We start from the raw sequence: 17,385 nt of genomic DNA on the forward strand, positions 1-17,385 counted from the left end.
GGGACTGTTAGCACCTGGTCTTCTTTATTTATTTGGCTGTGCCAGGTGTTGGTTGCAGTATGCAGGCTCTTCACTGCAGCATGCAGGATCTAGTTCCCTGACCAGGGATCGAACCAGGATTCCCTGCCTTGGGAGCTCGGAATCTTAGCCGCTGGACCATCAACGAAGCCCTTTCGGCCTTCCTCCTGAGCTGGTTTCCCTCAGCCCATCTCCTCTGCTCCAGTTCCTTCTCTCCTCTTTGACCCTCCTGAGGACTGAGATGGGGACCAGAAAGAGCCAGTGCACAAGATCTCAAAGAATTTTATTGAGGGTGGAGGAAGGCGATATTGGAGACACAGGTACAGCTTGTAGAGTAGATGGGAATGTCCAAGAGGGAAGAATACTCATTCCATCCAGGATCATGTAGGGACTCTGTGAAAAGGGGCTTGTTTTCCATCTGGGTCTTTGAATGAAGCTCTCTCCAGCCAGGCAGGGAGTGGGCCCCAGCTGGAGGGCAAGGTCTGAGGGAGAGATTTTACTATCTCTAAAGACAAAAGGTCTTTTGTGTGTTTTGATAACTGGGTGGGGTGGGGAGAGGGGAAAAGGTTTCTGGGAACGAGAATGAGATTCCCTGGGAGAAAAAGGAGAGAGAGACAGAGAGAGCCAAAGGAAAAAAAAAAAGCCTTAAAAGACAGAATTCCCTCAGCCGAGCTTTGCTTTTAGGCTGTCAGTTCTGAGCATTCAAAGAGGTGTCTAGAACAGCCTGAAGGAGCTTTCAGAGCCTGGGCTTCAACCTGGGTGCCTTCCCAGACAAGCCATGCAGCTCTCAGTAAGTCATGCCCTTTTGCCAAGCCTCAGTGTGCCCACCTGTGAAAAAGATGCCTGGACCCTGCATGGCTTCAGTAACGTACACTGGGGGTGGGGTGTCCACAAGCTAACTACAGTTATTTTGTAAAAGCTTGCAACTGAAATGGTCCCAAATCAGAGAGGGAGACCATTGGTCCACAAAGATGGCCCAGGAGCTGGTTGGCTATTACTGAATGAATGAAGGTAGTTTATTGGATACACAAAGACTTGCGGGTTGGAGGCCTGAGAGTCCAAAAGCTGCTGCCACTGCTTCTTCCGGCCCTGGCTCTCTGAGAACTGAGTCAGTTGAGGATGCAGGCCTCTTTCCTGGAGGCCGGAGGAGAAAAAGATGTAACAGGTAAGAAGGAAAGCAAGGAGGCTGTTTTCTCCGGGTACATGCTGGACGTTTAGGAAATGGAAACAGGAGGGAAGATTCAGGTAGGTGAAGTGAGCCCAACTCACATCCTTAAAAAAGTATTCCTTGACCCTGTCTTGGGGAAGGGACTCTTGGAGCGTCAGGCCCAGCCGGAGACCTGCCAGAGCCCATGGAAAATTCAGAACCACAGGAGCTTGTTTGACTTGCGTCTTGAGAAGCACATGTTGCTGCTGCAGCTGCCTTGGTAGATGGGGGGGCAGGCGGAACACGGCCTCCCCGTCTTGTATGGTGCCTCTCCGATCCAGTTACCCCTGGAAGAGAAGAGGGCCCAGGGAGGCGGGTTGGGGGGACAGATACATGAGCCACCTTCACACAGGTTTTCAAATATCAGCAGGGCCGCTGACTGGCCCTGTAACCAGGTCACAACTGCAAGCCTCAGTTTCTTCATCTCTAAAACCAAGAGAAGACATTCTTCCCACACAGAAATGAGCATATCCAAGCACCTGGCTTGGCAGATAAGCAGTTCCCCAGGAAGTGCAATTTTTTTGATTCCTTCCACACAACCACCCCACCCCAGCCACCTCCCCAAAGAAATCCCTCCCTCCCCTCTCTAACAAGCAGATCTGAGTTCTGATCCTGGTTCTGCCAGCTGGTGACAGAATAAACCATCTCATTTCTTTCTCTTTTTTTTAAAGATTTTTTTTTTTTTTTGATGTGGGCCATTTTTAAAGTCTTTATTGAACTTATTACAGTATTGCTTCTGTTTTACGTTTTGGTATTTTGGCCCTGACCAGGGATCAAATCCACACCCACTGCATTGGAAGATGAAGTCTTAACCACTGGACCACTTAACCACTTACCCAGGGACCACCAGGGTAGTTTAGTCCCTAAACTACCTCATTTTTTGAGCCTTGATTTTATCCTCTGAATAAGTTAATGAAATGGTGTCCATAAAAATTATGCAAAAACACTTTGTAACTTACAAAGAAAGAAAGATAGCACTAAGTCGTGTCCGACTCTTGGGATCCCATGAACTGTAGCCTGCCAGGCTCCTCTGTCCATAGGATTCTCCAGGCAAGAATATTGGAGTAGTTTGCCATTTCCTTCTCCAGGGGAACTTCCCGATCCAGGAATTGAACCCAGGTCTCCCACATTGCAGGCAGATTCTTTACCAACTGAGCTATGCGGGAAGCCCCTGTAACTTATAAGGTAATATGCAAATAAGAACTATAATAATTAGATACTGGGTGTAATTCAACCATGGGAGACGTGCCTGTGAAACCTCTTTGTGGCCTCTGCTGTACATTTATTTTTCATGGACAGTCATCCAAAACCATCCTACCTGCTATGAAGTTAATCTTCTCAATAGATTTGGGGAGGGGCGCGGATAGGGAGCCATTGCTTAAAGGTAACAGTTTTTTCTCTTTGGGATGATGAAAACATTTTGGAAATAGAGGTGATGGTTGTACAACACTATGAATACAATTAATGCCACGAAATAGTACACAGTACTTAAAAATGGCTAAAATGGCAAATTTATGTTATATATATATTTTTTACCAAGATTGAAAAAAATGAATACTGTGATACACCAAAAACCCATTGAGTTGTACACTTCAAATGGATAAATTGTATGGTATGTGAATTATATCTCAACTAAGCAGTTTTTTAAAAAAGAACAAACCAGGGATTCCCTGGCCATCCAGTGGTTAAGATTTGGTGCTTTCATTTCCAGGGGCCGTGTTTGATTCCTGGTCAGGGAACTAAAATCCCACAAGCCCCGAGGCGTGGCCAAACAAACAAAACAAACCTTCATCCCATCATTCTCCTGCTCAAGAACTTTTAGTGGTTTCTCATTGCCTGTGCAGGAGTTTGCAAACTTTTTATGTAAAGGGCCAGATAGTAAATATTTTAGGCTTTGGGGGCCAAACGTCTTTATTGCACAAAAGCAGCCCTAGAGGATATGTGAACAAATGTGGTCATGTTTCAATAACAGTTTATTTATAGAAATAGGCAGCAGGTCAGATTTTGGCTGTGGGCTGTAGTTTGCTGGCCTCTAGCTTATGAATCACAACTACGGTTTTGGTCAGGCTTTCCAGACTGCTCTGGCTTCCCTGATAGCTCAGCTGGTAAAAAAAAAAATCCGCCTGCAGTGCAAGGGACCTGGGTTCGATCCCTGGGTTGGGAAGATCCCCTGGAGAAGGGAAAGGCTACCCACTCCAGTATGGAGAATTCCATGGACTGCATAGTCCATGGGGTGGCAAAGAGTTGGACACGACTGAGTGACTTTCACTTTCCAGACTGCTCTAGTGGCACATAGATCCAGCTTACACACCAGATCTTCCCACAGCTCTTTTCTCCATCCAACCCAAAGAGTTCTCTTTTCTCCCTCTTCATCCACCTCAAGGCCTAAAATCAGTCCCCCAGGATCTTGCTCGGGGCGGCCTAATAATCTCACCTCTAGCTGGTGCTGTTAGTGATCTCTCAAGCTCCAGTGCCTTATTGTCTCAAACATCAAACACTCTTTGTAGGCAGAAATTGAATCTTTTTCCTCCAAAAGTGATGGCTGAATAACAATAAGTAAAGTCAGCCAAAGTGCTTAGAAAAGTGTGGATTTCTGGTTTCATATGGGTTCGTTCATTCATTCATTCAACCAAGACTTCTAGTGGGCATCAGGATTTGTGTCAGATGCTGTGAGTCCACAGTTTTCAAAAGGTGCTCCCGGAAGTTTAGGGGCAGGGAATGTGGGTGGTGGAGACACCAGGGGATGATGGAATAAAAGTCATCCTTTTTTTGTTTAATTTAACCACTTGAGGGAAAGTTCTGCTTTAAGAAAAACCAACAGTTTGAAATCACTGTAGTAAAAGGATATAAAAATGAATCAGGTCTATTTTCTGCTCTCCAAGACTTCTCTTGACCTCTCTCCCACCTAGCTGACTGGAGTCTGGAAGAAGCAGCTGAGCATGCTCACTGCATCCTTCCTTTCTTTCCTGTGGGATCTGCCTCCCTGCAGGGAGCATATGTCCTTGGTGGCTCTGTTTCTTGTGGGAAGCTTAAAGGGGCCAGCACTATACTTAGAAGAGGCCTCTGGTTGTCCAGTGTTGCTTGTTAATGGATGTGAAGGTTTAATTCAACAGCGAGCTATTTGCAAGCCCACTTGGCTGGCAGAGCTAAAACACATTCTCCACTACTGGCTTCATCAGGGAGACTGCCTATCTACTATCCACCTGCCTTGGTCCTCTGTCTATCACCCAATTGACTGTGAAGCTTGGGTAAAGAAAAAGGATTCTCGATCAATTCTAAAAGTACCAAACTGTATGGTGTATTTAGAACAGAGGAGGGCAAGGTGTCCTGTGTGTCTTCCTTTTATGAGAATCCTGCCCACCTTGTGAGCCACCCTCCTGCCCCAGAGTCCCCTCGATCTCAAAGCTGCACTCACTTAATGGCATAGTTGCAGACCAGGTACACAGCCTGGCGCCAGGTGCTGCCCCAGACGCGGATGCTGCCACAGGTGTGGATGGCACAGCCCAGCCGATTGGAAGATGCCCACACCATCTGAGAAGGGAGGACAAAGGAAAGGGAGGCTGTGAGAAGGACTTGGGCCTGGAAGTTTCCTGCACTTGCTCAGTTCAGGGTGGATGCATTAGCTGAGGTTTTCCTGGGGGAGGCAACTGTCTCAAAAGTGAGAGGATGGAGGCATACGGTACTATTAATATAATGTTTCCCAAACTTTATTTTTTACTGCAATCAACAGTAGGGAAAACAGTTTTATATTGTTACCCAGGGCACCAACACACACACACACACACACCCCCCTACTCCTCTTGCACAAAAGTTTTACGAACTAATATTTAATCTTATCATATAGAAGGATATATGCTAATGTTTTCTATAGTGTTCAATTAGATTTCTTTCTTTCCCCCCTTATGAACAATGCTTGAAAATCATTGTTGTGTTGGAGATTAGAACACAAACTTTTTTTTTTTAGAAAAGAAAAAAATTTTACTTGAAAAGAAATACAAGGAAGTCCAGCCTCAAAATGACCAGCCAGCCAAATACAAACCACAGTAATTAAAGGAAATGAATACAAAATTTCTAAGATTACCAGGTTTTCCATTAATCTGTTCCTGATTTAAAAAAAAAAAAACAAAGCGAAACAGTATTTTTCTCAAAAGATTACATATCCACAAAGGAAGGGACCTGTGTTTAGGTATCCATGTCACAAAAGGCGAAGATGAAATTGTTTTTGCAAAGCCTTATGGGAAATACTCAAGGTTTCAATATTGGAAGGATGCAGGCTAAACAGACTAACCTGTTGTTCCTGGTTTATCTCAGTATACAAATTGCTATTTCTCATGAACTGTGGTACATGATATGCTTGCTGCTGCTGCTAAGTCACTTCAGTCGTGTCCGACTCTGTGTGATCCCATAGACGGCAGCCCACCAGGCTCCTCCGTCCCTGGGATTCTGCAGGCAAGAACACTGGAGTGGGTTGCCATTTCCTTCTCCAATGCATGAAAGTGAAAAGTGAAAGTGAAGTCGCTCAGTCCTGTCTGACCCTCAGTGACCCCATGGACTGCAGCCTTCCAGGCTCCTCCATCCATAGGATTTTCCAGGCAAGAGTACTGGAGTGGGATGCCATTGCCTTCTCCCATGATATGCTTAGTCATAAAGAAACCAGGAGAAAGTGTCAGTTTTCCTTTCATATTATTCATGGGGAAAAAAATCTAGAAGCAAATGTACTACCCTGTTACCTTTGGGAAATAGAATTGAGAGAAGAGCTTACTATCTACAGTGCACATTTCTATAGCATTCAAATACCTTATTATTTCTTTTTTTACAAATTTATTTATTTTAATTGGAGGTTAATTACTTTACGATATTATATCGGTTTTGCCATATATCCATATGAATCTGCCACAGGTGTACACGTGTTCCCATCCTGAACCCAGAACATAAACTTTGAAGATAAACAGCCTTGGGTCAGTTTCTCAATATCAGAAGCTGTGTGACTTTGACCAGTCACTTAACTGCTCTGTGCCTTGTTTCTCCTTTGGTAAAATGGGGGTAATAATATCTCACGGATGTCAGGAGGGACATTTGGCTTAAGCCTCACATTTCCTAGGAGAATTTTCTTCAGTGTTTGACATTTACTGCAAATGAGTCACAGAGAAATTGGCAGGTCTCCAAAAGAAGACCTTTGTCCTACCATTGGTCCTATTTCTTATAACACTATACTGCATTGTATTTTTATGTACCATAAGTGGTACCATCTCAATATGAGCACTCTGAATACACTATGATTTTTGGGTAATATTTGGCATTTCTTTTTTAAGACAGCACAGTCTTGGAAACTAGAAAATACTGGGAAACATTTGGACCTATTGATAGCAAAGGCACTCTTGAACTTGTCAGACCACACATCTCCATTTTGGGGTCAAACAATATGGCCCACTGACCTAAGACACTCAAAATAAGACCCAGTTCAGTTCAATTCAATGTATATACAGGAAAAGGCTCATTATGTAAGAGCAAGTCCGTACAGGCCTGTGTTTTATTTCGAGCTGCTGTCCACCACGTTCTATTTCTCCCACCAGCCCTTCATCCCTACAAAGGGTACCTGGGTGTAGTGGGAGCAGACAGGGCCACTGCAGCGCCAGGGGCAGCGTGGGGTACAGTCCTTTGGGGCAGGAAACAAGTAATGCCGCTTCTCCTCTGACCAAGACTTCACAAGATCCACCACCGAGCGGTACCTGGGAAGGTGGAGGCGATGGAAGAAACTCAGACCGTGTGTTCGGTGAACTTGCTGAGTGAAGGAAGGGCAGTGTAGTGACGGGGTGAAGGGAGGGCTCACTCACCGGCCGGAATGGACAGACAGGTTCTGGCCCACGTATCTCATCAGCTGTGAGGGCCCGTGGGCCCAAATGCACTGGGAGGCCCAGGCCTCAGCCGACCTGGCCAGCCGCTCGTCCCAGACCTGGGGAAGCAGAAAGGTCATGAAGTTCCCAGTGGCAGGAAAACCACCACCATCTCAGTAGTATCTAGAAATGCAAATATAAGTGGTATCATGACTCCTCCATCTCCTGGGAACCCTGCAATAAATCCACTTAATTAATAAGAAAACTGAGCCTTAGAGAAGGCCTGTGACTTCAAGGTCAATAGCAAGTCCACACGAGAGCTAAGATCCACACCTAGCCTTCTGACTCTTAGCCCGATACCCTTTTTCCTTCACTGGACTTCAAGCTTGGGGTTCCCTGCTCTGAGGGGGTCCCAGGGATTGGCCTGGGAGTTCCCAGCTATCCCTAGAAGTGACTGAGCCCAGGATAATAGGAAGAGAATGGATTTTTTTTTAATTAAAATTTGAAAATGTGTTTAACATTAAATTTTTAAAATTCAAAATGTGTTTGTTTTTAATAGTGAAAACATGCACACATTTACTATGTAAGCTGTTGAAAGGAGAAGTGGAGAGTCTTTCATCTTCATCTTATACTAGTCCCTCATCTTATACTAGCCACCCAGACTCTGGAGGTAACCATCATCGTGAGTTTCTTGTGTCCAGTTGCAGAAATATTCCACACCCATAAGCATATAATATATATATATATATATATATATATATATATAATGTATATATGATTATATGTAAAAAATGTAATTATATATAATATAATGTATGCAATATATGTAATTATATATCATATTGTGTTAATATATAAATAAAATATATATTATGTAAAGATAATAATTATATATATATATACACATATAATCCTTCCTGGAGAAGGAAATAGCAACCCACTCCAATATTCTTGCCTAGAAAATCCCATGGACAGTAGAGCCTGGTGGTCTACAGCCCACGGGGTCGCAAGAGAGTCAGACATGACTTAGCAACTAAAGTGTTAGTCACTCAGTCGTGTCCGACTCTTTGTGACCCCATGGACTGTAGCCCGCCAGGCTCCTCTGTCCATGGAATTCTCCAGGCAAGAATACTGGAGTGGGTTGCGATTTCCTTCTCCAGGGGATCTTCCCAACCTAGGGATTGAACCTGGGTCTCCTGAATTGCAGACAGACTCTTTTATCAACTGAGCCACCAGAGAATAACAACATATACATACATATGTGTGTATATATATATATATATGTGAATTTTTTTGACAGATGGCAGGATGCCAGACATTCTATTTGGCACCTTGCTGTTTTCATTTAACCAGACAGGTTTGTCTTAGCGATGATTCTACATCAGCACATAGAGAATACCTTCCTCCTCCTCGGTAATGGCTTCTTAATTTTCCCATCTATGAATGCCCCAAGTTTTATATCTCAAAAAAGGATCACTTACTTAAAAAAAAAAATACTAGTTCCCTTCCACTCTGACTTCCTGAGATTCTGAGATATTATTTGTTCCTTCATTTCATCTGTCATTTAGCAAATATTGAACAAGGACTCACAGTCTAGCAAGGAAATGAGACGTTAAGCAATCATTACAGTTGGCTGGTGTGAGAATGTGAAACAGAACCTGGTCTTTTTTGGAGCCATAGAGAGAAAGTGATCCTTGAGCAAGGGATATTTAGCCAGATACCTGTCCTGTTGGCTGAAGCCAGCTAGTGAAGCAATGGGGACACCCAAAGAAGGGTCCAGACATCTCCCCGGGGTTGTGAGACTCATCCATTCTTAAAGAAAGCAGAGGAATGTTTTCTTCATGCTGCAAAGGGGTGAGCTGAGGTAGGGGCATGCAAACCTCTAACCCACACTCACTGACCCTCCCCAGGGCCCCTCCTGGTGGAACTGTCTAGCTCTCTCTCTTCCACAATACATGCAACAATCAAACACCTGTTGCGGGGAGGGCTTTGCACACAGGGCTGGTGCTCAGTAAATGTGTCATTGTTTGAAAACTGGAGGGCCTTCTACGTGCCAGCCATTGTGTTAATCAATGGATGAGTCAGTTAATGAACAAATAAACGGCTCCCCCACCTTTAGCTGCCTGCCATTTGGGCTCCCATCCCCACCCCTCCCAACACCTTATTGTACCTGATGTCGTATTCTACATAAATGTTGTGGTTGATCTTTGTTTTTTATCATGCCCACTGAAATGGAAGCTCTGTGAAGGACAAGACCTTGTCCATCCTGTTCTTGGCAGTGTCCACAGGGCTTAGCAGTGGTGCCTAGCTCCAAGCAGGAGATGCTACATAAGTGAATGAACACATGGCAAAAGTACAAGTGTTTGCAGGCAGTTAAGGGAGCAGGTATCTGTCTTACAGGGGGCGGCTGACAATCCTTTTCCCTAAAGAAATCTGTAGGTGAGCTGGAGGCCTATCTCTACAGGCTAGTTTGGGACAATGGTCCTGGGGGAGGGGCTGCGATAATGAAAAAGGTTCCCTCCTCCCCTCCGGAGTCAGGCTGGTAGGGGGCTGGGGTGAGACACCCCCTTCTCCCCTGATCCCCCATTCTGCCTCTTTGAAGGAAGACATCCCAGCATCCTTTGCTGGTCAGCTGCTGTTTCTCCCCCAGCCTGTGCCCTCCACCCCCACCCCAGAAACTAATCCCTATCTCTCCCAATTCTACCCCCAGAGACTTGTGGACAGACTGGGAGTGTCATCAAACCCCTGGGGCAAAGAGACAATGGCAGGGAAATCTCCAGCCACCCACCCACTGCTGATCCCCAGCAGGAAGCCAGAATTCTTGGAAAAGGCATTGTGTTAGTTAAGACAACAGCTTTAGCAGCTGGCAGAGCTGGGGTGTAATCCCAAGTGGGTGACCTTCAACGAATTAATTCTCTGCTTCTCGATTTCTTTATTTGGAAAATGCAGATAAATCCCACCTTGAAGGAAGAGGGTTCTGTGTAAGTGCCTGGGGCACAGAGAATGCGCCATAAATCGCAGTCCTCTGCTCCTGCCTGCAGAAAGGACCTATATAAAGCCTTAGTTTTCTCATCTGTAAAATGGGCAGACTTCACAGGGCCCAGATACTGGCTAGAAAGGCTAGACTCGTGAGTGGTTCAGCCCTTCCAGGGAACACCGAGTCAACTGGCATTTGCCAGAGAGGGCACTGGCAGAGCATGAGGACTCACCATATACTCCATGTTGGCAGCAGGTGGGTGCACGCTGGCCCGGATGTGGTTGTGATAATCCAATAAGGCACTCATGTCCCGGGCAGAGATGTGGCGCTTCCGCCGGTACCGAGGCACCCCCAGGCCACTCAGGGGCCTCACAGCTGTGCCCTTGGTCTGGGTCAGTGCCAGGGTGGTGTTGGGCATCAAGGCGTTCATTGTCTGGCCTGCCCAGAAGAGCAGGCCTGCCAGGCCCACGGTGCCGGACAGCGGGGGCATAGCTGGCTGGAAGGGGTCCCACGTCTGGCCTCGTGCAGTCAGAGCTGGCTGCCTGGAGGGGGCGGTCATGAGGGCACCAAACCCTGAGTGCTCCCCAGCATTCCCACCCTAGAGGATGCTAACTGCTGGGAGCTTGACACAGACCTCCCAACACAGCTCTGGTGGCGGGGAGCAACACTCCATCCTTCCCACCCCATGGACTGAGTGGATGGTGCAGTGGGAAGAATTGCCCAGACAGGGACTTTCCTGGGGGTCCAATAGCTAAGACGCCACGATCCCAATGCAGGGGGCCCAGGTTCAATCCCTGGTCAGGGAACTAGATCCCACATGCCACAACTAAGAGTTTGCAAGCCACAACTAAAGACCCTGTGTGCCTCAACTAAGATCTGGTGCAGCCAAATAAATATTTTTTTTAAAAGATAGAAAGAAAAAATAAAGAAATGCCCAGAGAGTGGCTGAATTTGGACCAGGCCCTGGAGTGAGACAACACTTCAAAGCCGGAGTTCCATCCCACCAGCCCAGGAAGCAGACCCCACTCCTCCCCAGACTGGATACCCTCTGCACCAATCTCACTCCACACGGGCTCTGTCGGTGCCCTCAGAGGGGCAGCGCCCACCTCCCCTGAGGCATCGGCCAGGGCGCTCTCGTCCCCAAGTTGCTGCAATTTCAGGGTGGAGTTCAGTTCAGTTCAGTCGCTCAGTCGTGTCCGACTTTTTGCGACCCCACGGACTGCAGCATGCCAGGCTTCCCTGTCCGTCACCAGCTCCCGGAGCTTGCCCAAACTCTTGCAAGACACAGAAAGAAGGAAGAGACTGAAAGAGGCAGACAAAAAGAAAAGCGAGAAACAGAGAAAAAGAAAATGAGGGAGACAAAAAGATCACTGACATAAAAAGATCCAGAAAAGAGCTATGAGACAAAAAAGGTAGAAAGATACAGAGAGAAAGAGAGACGACGTTGGGGCAAAAAGAGAAGGAACATGGGAGAGACAGAGAGAGAGAAAGAGGGGGGCAAAGAACAGACAAGATAGAGAAAGAAATACTGGGAAGAGAACCACAGAGAGGGGTCTGGGAGACAAGGCGGCAGGCTCCCCAGGGGCGCGTACCCAGGATGGGTAGCCCAGGCTGGCGGCGGGAGGCGGCCCAGGAGGCAGGGGACCTCTGCAGACGCCCAGCCCTCCTGCCGCACAGCGACTTAAACGTTCCGCCAAGAGCTGATGGCATCTGACGTCCCAGCCCCCCAGCCCCCCAGCCCCCTCCCCTTCCAGCCGGGCCAGGCTCGAAGCTCCGCCTGCCAGTCCGTGGGCTTCTCTCTCCTCCCTCTCTCCGCCGTTCCACCTGAAGTGCAAGGGGGCCGGGGCTGAGCTGCCGGTCAGGATAGGGGTGCGGTCAAGGCAGGGATTCCCGGACGAAATACCACCTCTCCTCAGGAGACCTCAGATCCCGAGCCTTTTCTCTGCCTTCCAGACCCCACCTATTACGGCCATCTCGCATCCAGAAAGTGTTTTTCTCTTTTCTCCACAAAGTCCTCCAGCCCCAGAGTTGGCAGCTTTCATATGGTTCCCATCTAATGAGCCTGGCTGAACTTGGATGCTGAGCTCGAGTATACAAGCTCAGCCAAGCTCTCAGAAGCAGATACGATCCCTCCCCATTTTAGATGAAAAACCAGTCTCCAAAGAGGTGAAGAAACAGTCCAAAGTCAAGCCAGCCTGTCTGCTGTGGGGCCAGGATTCACATCCAAGTCTGACCCCAGGGAGGGCCCTGCTAGTATGTAACAAGGATGTCATTTCTGTAACCAAACCAAGTATAGATGCATGGGGGGGAAAGCCCGATGAGAATATTAGAATATTTGCTGCGAGGCCCCTCAAACATAGGACCATGCAGCCTAATTAATTAAGCCAGTGGATCCGGATTCAAATCCCCATTATTTTGTGTTTGAGGGTGTTTTTTTTTTTTTTTTGGTTGTTCTTTCTTTAAAAAAAAAAAAAGCCTTTTTATGCTCACTAACAGGTGTCCTTGGGCAGATTACTTAACCATTTGTGCTTTATCTGGAAAATGGGAGAAATAAAGGTTCTTTCCTTACAACACTGATGCCAGGATTAAATGAATTCACAACTAATTGAACTGGTGGAGCACTGAGTGGAGCTCTTTAGGTGTGTGTGCATGTGCTTATGAGAGTATGTGTGTTTGTTATAGGTGTACAAGCACACACAGACACACATGTGAGGGCTTGTGTGTCACATATAGGTGTATGGATGCGTACATGATCAAGCAGATGTCTGTACCTGCGTGTGTACTTGCATGAGTATGCATGTGCTTGTATGTTATGAATGCACAAGCACACACATACAAGCACGTCCTTCTGATGATTTCTGTGTCATATGCATGTGTTAATGCATAAATATTCAAGGATGTGTGTGTGTGTGTGTGTTGACAGAACTCCTTTGATCTCTGAGTTGCTGTACTTTGTTGTTGACAAAGAATTTCATTTTCTCTTCTCTGATTCCTTGTATTCTTCACAAATAAAAAGCGATGCCTTTGCAATGGGAAGGGACAGATTTACAAGAAAGGTGTTCCATTAAAAAAACCAAAGTTGAAGCACTTGTAATCTTCAGTCTCCACTTCCAGAGACCTTTCTGAGAAGTTCCAGGCAGAACCCAGTCTCCGGTGCCGAGCTGAGCCCTGGCCCAGGTGACGATGCAGGGCTGGGAATTGGGACGGGGCTACCCAAGTGCGGTCCTCCCCAGACGCATGGAATTCCCGCCCCAGGCAGCTGCCCAGCCTCAGCCTCGGCGGCCCAGACAGTGCCGGCTGCCAAAGCACACACCTTTTCCCCCGGAGCAGCTTCCCCCAGCCCAGGCTGACTGCTGGATGCTGGGGGAGGCGGGGCACACAGAGGCAGTGGGGGCTGGGGGCTGCTGACTCTGACCTCTACATGGCTTTCCCATCACGCCAGAAAGACAAGAGGCACTGGCTCCAATCTAGCTCCATTCTCTGCCTCCAGTAGGCTGGGTGTCCTGGGGCAAGTCTCTATCCTTCTCCGGGCCATTGCAGCAACTGGACTTAGGGCTTTTCTGTCTACAGTGAGCTGAGAACCATGACATACCAGGCGGCAGAGGAGGCAAACACAAACAGCTTTGGCACTGATGACCCAGGAGTGTGTGCCCCACTCTCCCTGAGCGCTAAATACCAACCTCTCCCATGTCCTGGCCACTTGCAATGGTCCAGAGCATTAGATCCATGACTCACTTGGTCCTTGCAGCTGCCTTTGAGGCAGCAACCCCGCCCACAGACAGATGGGGACACAGAGCTTCAGTGACTTGTCCTAGGGCCTGTTTGTTTGCTAACTGGGTTCTGGCAGTGAACATTCTTGCCCATTTTACAGAATGCACACGCATCCACTGTGCACACACCACACACACATGCATGTATACACACACAGATACCCTCCTCCCACAAAATATGAGACAGCTGGTTCCCCCAGTCCCTTAAATTCTTGCTGTCAGATGCCCTCAGGTGCTTTCCCATAAATACACAGAAGCCCACCCTTTACACACTTGATCATGTGAACACTTACAAGTGGCAAGTATTTATTCTTTCCTCAGTTCTCAGAAGCATTTCAAGCGCTTGACCTGGATGAGACCATCCAATCTTCAGACCCACCCTATCAGGTCAGTATTATTACTGTCATCGTAACCATTTTTCTATACGTAAAGGAACAGGCACACAGAAGTGAGTCGTTGGCCTGGGGTCTCACAGCAGGTGGGGGGCAGAGGTGGGATGGGCCAGGCTAGTCCCACTGCCTCTCCAGAGAGACAGACAGACAGACATATGAGGAAGGCACGGCCTCGCAGTCCAACCATGTGTACAAAATCACCATCTCCTGGGACTTCCCTGATGGTCCAGTACTTAAGACTGTGCTTCCAATGCAGGGGATGTAGGTTCAATCCTTGGTCTGGGAACTAAGATTCCACGTGCCTTGCAGTGTGGCAAAAAGAAAAAAAAATCACTGTCTCCTACCCGACATGTTCACACATCCAGAACAACCCAGAAAATCACACTGGTAGCAAACATACAGAAACACCCGCGGCCAGTCCACCAGGTAGGACCTTGCCTGCTGTCCTTGTTGACTAAGCCTGTCCCGAGGTTCACTTTGACAGGTTGGTGTTGTTTAATTGCCAAGTCATGTCTAACTCTTTGTGACCTCATGGACTGCAGCACGCTAGGCTCCTCTTTCCTTCACCGTCTCCCAGAGTTTGCTCAAATTCATGTTCAATGAGTCAGTAACGCCACTGAAACATCTCATCCTCTGCCACCCTTTTCTCCTTTGCCTTCAATCCTTCTCAGCATCAGGGTGTTTTTTTCTGACAAGTCGGCTGTTTGCTTCAGGTGGCCAAAGTATTGGAGCTTCAGTTCAGCAACTGTCCTTCTGATGAATATTTAGGGTTGATTTCCTGTAGGATCGACTGGTTTGATCTCCTTTCTGTCCAAGGGACTCTTCGAGTCTTCTGTAGCACCAGAACGCAAAAGCATCGATTCTTTGGCACTCAGCCTTCTTTATGATCCAACTTGCCCATCTGTACATGAATACACAGGTTGCCAGTGGATAAAAATGTTAGGGGTGAAGGCAGGAAATAATCAGAGATGGCCCAGATGAATGTCCTGGGCTGGGATCTCACTTCAGGGTAAGAGCTTTACTCACCCCTGGATTTTGTCACACTGGATTCAGCTATTGCTTCATCTTCACCCCTACTGGAATTCTCTTGGGCAAGTGAAGGGGAGATTCTTCTAGATAGCAGTAGTATTTGAGGCAGTACATCTCAGTGACTAACACTGCTGACTCTGGATCCAGACAGCCTGGGTTCATGGCTTACTAGCTGTGTGTCCATGGACAAGTTACTCAACCTTTCTGTGCCTTGGTGTCTCACCTATAAAATAAGGCTGCCTTGTGGAATTGTTGTGAGGATTAAATGAACTGAGACACGTGACACAAGGCCTGAGTAAGCAGTCAATAAATGTTAGCTATAACTGATGATAATAATAACAACAACAATAACAGTCAACATTTATTTAGCACATACTAGATGGGCTTCCCTGGTGGCTCAGACGGTAAAGAATCTGCCTGCAATGCAGGAGACCAGGGTTCGATCATTGGGTTGGGAAGATCCCCTGGAGAAGGGAATGGCTACCCACCCCAATATTTTTGCCTGGAGAATCCCATGGACAAAGGAGCCCCGCAGTCTGTGGGATCACAAAGCGTTGGACATAACTGAGCGACTAACACTTTCACTTTTTTTTCAGGTGCCAAGCACTAAGTGCTATAAGGGTCCGATATTGTCTAAGTTTTGCTCCAGTTTTATGGATTAGGGTTCAGAATCTCCATTCAACAGACGAAGAAGTGGAAACTCAGAGAGGTTAAGTACCTTGTCCAAGGTCACACAGCTAGTCCCAGTGGAAACTGGATTCCAGAGCCAGGTCTGTTTCTTACCCCAGGGTTCTTTTCAGACAATAAAGTTGCTTTTAAGAAGAGTCTGTGTAGGGACTTCCCCGGTGGTCCAGGGATAAGACTCCACACTCCCAATGCAGGGGCACAATGGAAAAAAGCCCATGTAGTACAACACAAGGAATATAAAACTATAAATGGAGTATAACCTTTAAAAATTGTGAATCACTATATTGTCCATGAATTTATATAATATTGTACATCAACGGTACTTTAATTTTAAAAGAGAGATGAAAAAGAAGAAGAGACTGTGGAACAGGAGCCTGGTGCTTGAGAGAGGAGACTAAGAAAGTTGGAATGTCCTTAGAGATCTTCCAGATCACCCCTTCATTTGCCAGTTGAGGAAATAGGTTCAGAGTGGGTGAGTGACTTGTCCAAGGACACACAGCAATTGGCAGACTCAAAACTTCAACCCAGATTTGTGTCACTCCAAATCCAAACAAGGGAAAGAGGGAGCTGGGAGGGAGGAAAACACATGTGAAAAATAGGAATGGTGATCCACACTCTTCAAAATTCTTTGGTCAAATGTTCCAAGTTCTTCTAAAAGACAACTGAGAAAATGAAAGAGATGGAGGTGGAAATCAATAGAGACTCAAAAGATACACATTTTTTAAAATATTTATTCTTATTGATTTATTTGCCTGCATGTGGGATCTTCGAAGTTCCTTGTGGCATGGGAACTCTTGGTTGCAGCCTATGGGATCTAATTCCCTGACCAGGGATCAAACCCGGACCCCTGCATTGGGAGCATGGAGTCTTAGCAACCGGACCACCAGGGAAGTCCCTACATTATTTTATATGGGCAAGTTTTTTATGGACTCCACTGTTGAGGGATGTGAACTTGAGTGCGGACAAAGAAATATTATAGAAGTCAAGCTGTAATTGAGGTGGGACATTTAAGAGGCTCCTATTTCTTGATCTGACTGGGGGTTACAAGAGGTTCACTCTATTGGGTCCCACATTGGTTTTATGTGACTTTCTGTACTTATGTTTTATTTTTCAGTACAAAATCTTTAAAAAAAAATAACAGCAGTGGTAATTTATACAATGACATCTTCCGTCTGTTACTGTCCTAACCCTGCATGAGGATTTTAGCCTTCTTTCAGCAGTTGAGGATGTGAGGTTCAAAAAAGGAGGTAGCTTCCTCATAGTCATACAGCAAGTAACTCTGGGAGCCAGAACTCAACCCTTGTGGTTGGTGTGTCTCTGCAGCCCTGCTGTGGCTGGGCTGCCAGTGGCAGGTGGTACCCGACACAGCAGTAGGGGGTGTTCGGGAGATCTGACGACAGATTCAGAAACACTGACTTCTCGGAAAAGAAATAAAGCACACTCAGAAGCACCTCTGGGCTCCCAGGTCTTC

General features: G+C 46.8%; 1 protein-coding gene across 1 annotated transcript; it reads right to left on the reverse strand.

The window, feature by feature from the left end:
- Window positions 1–290: 290 nt before the first annotated feature.
- On the reverse strand, window positions 291–10,704 carry R3HDML (R3H domain containing like). Its single transcript, XM_086330861.1, has 5 exons — window positions 10,269–10,704; window positions 7,060–7,178; window positions 6,822–6,954; window positions 4,641–4,756; window positions 291–1,512 (listed from the first exon to the last, which is right to left on the reverse strand). The coding sequence occupies exons 1-5, from the start codon at window positions 10,593–10,595 to the stop codon at window positions 1,380–1,382; spliced, it is 828 nt and encodes a 275-aa protein (XP_086186987.1). The 5' UTR covers window positions 10,596–10,704; the 3' UTR covers window positions 291–1,379.
- Between the last annotated feature and the right edge of the window lie 6,681 nt (window positions 10,705–17,385).

The sequence above is a fragment of the Bos grunniens genome, chromosome 13, assembly GCF_055505025.1.
Source record: "Bos grunniens cultivar Pamir isolate PY7600 chromosome 13, Bosgru_T2T1.0, whole genome shotgun sequence".
In the NCBI taxonomy this organism is placed as follows: Eukaryota; Metazoa; Chordata; class Mammalia; order Artiodactyla; family Bovidae; genus Bos; species Bos grunniens.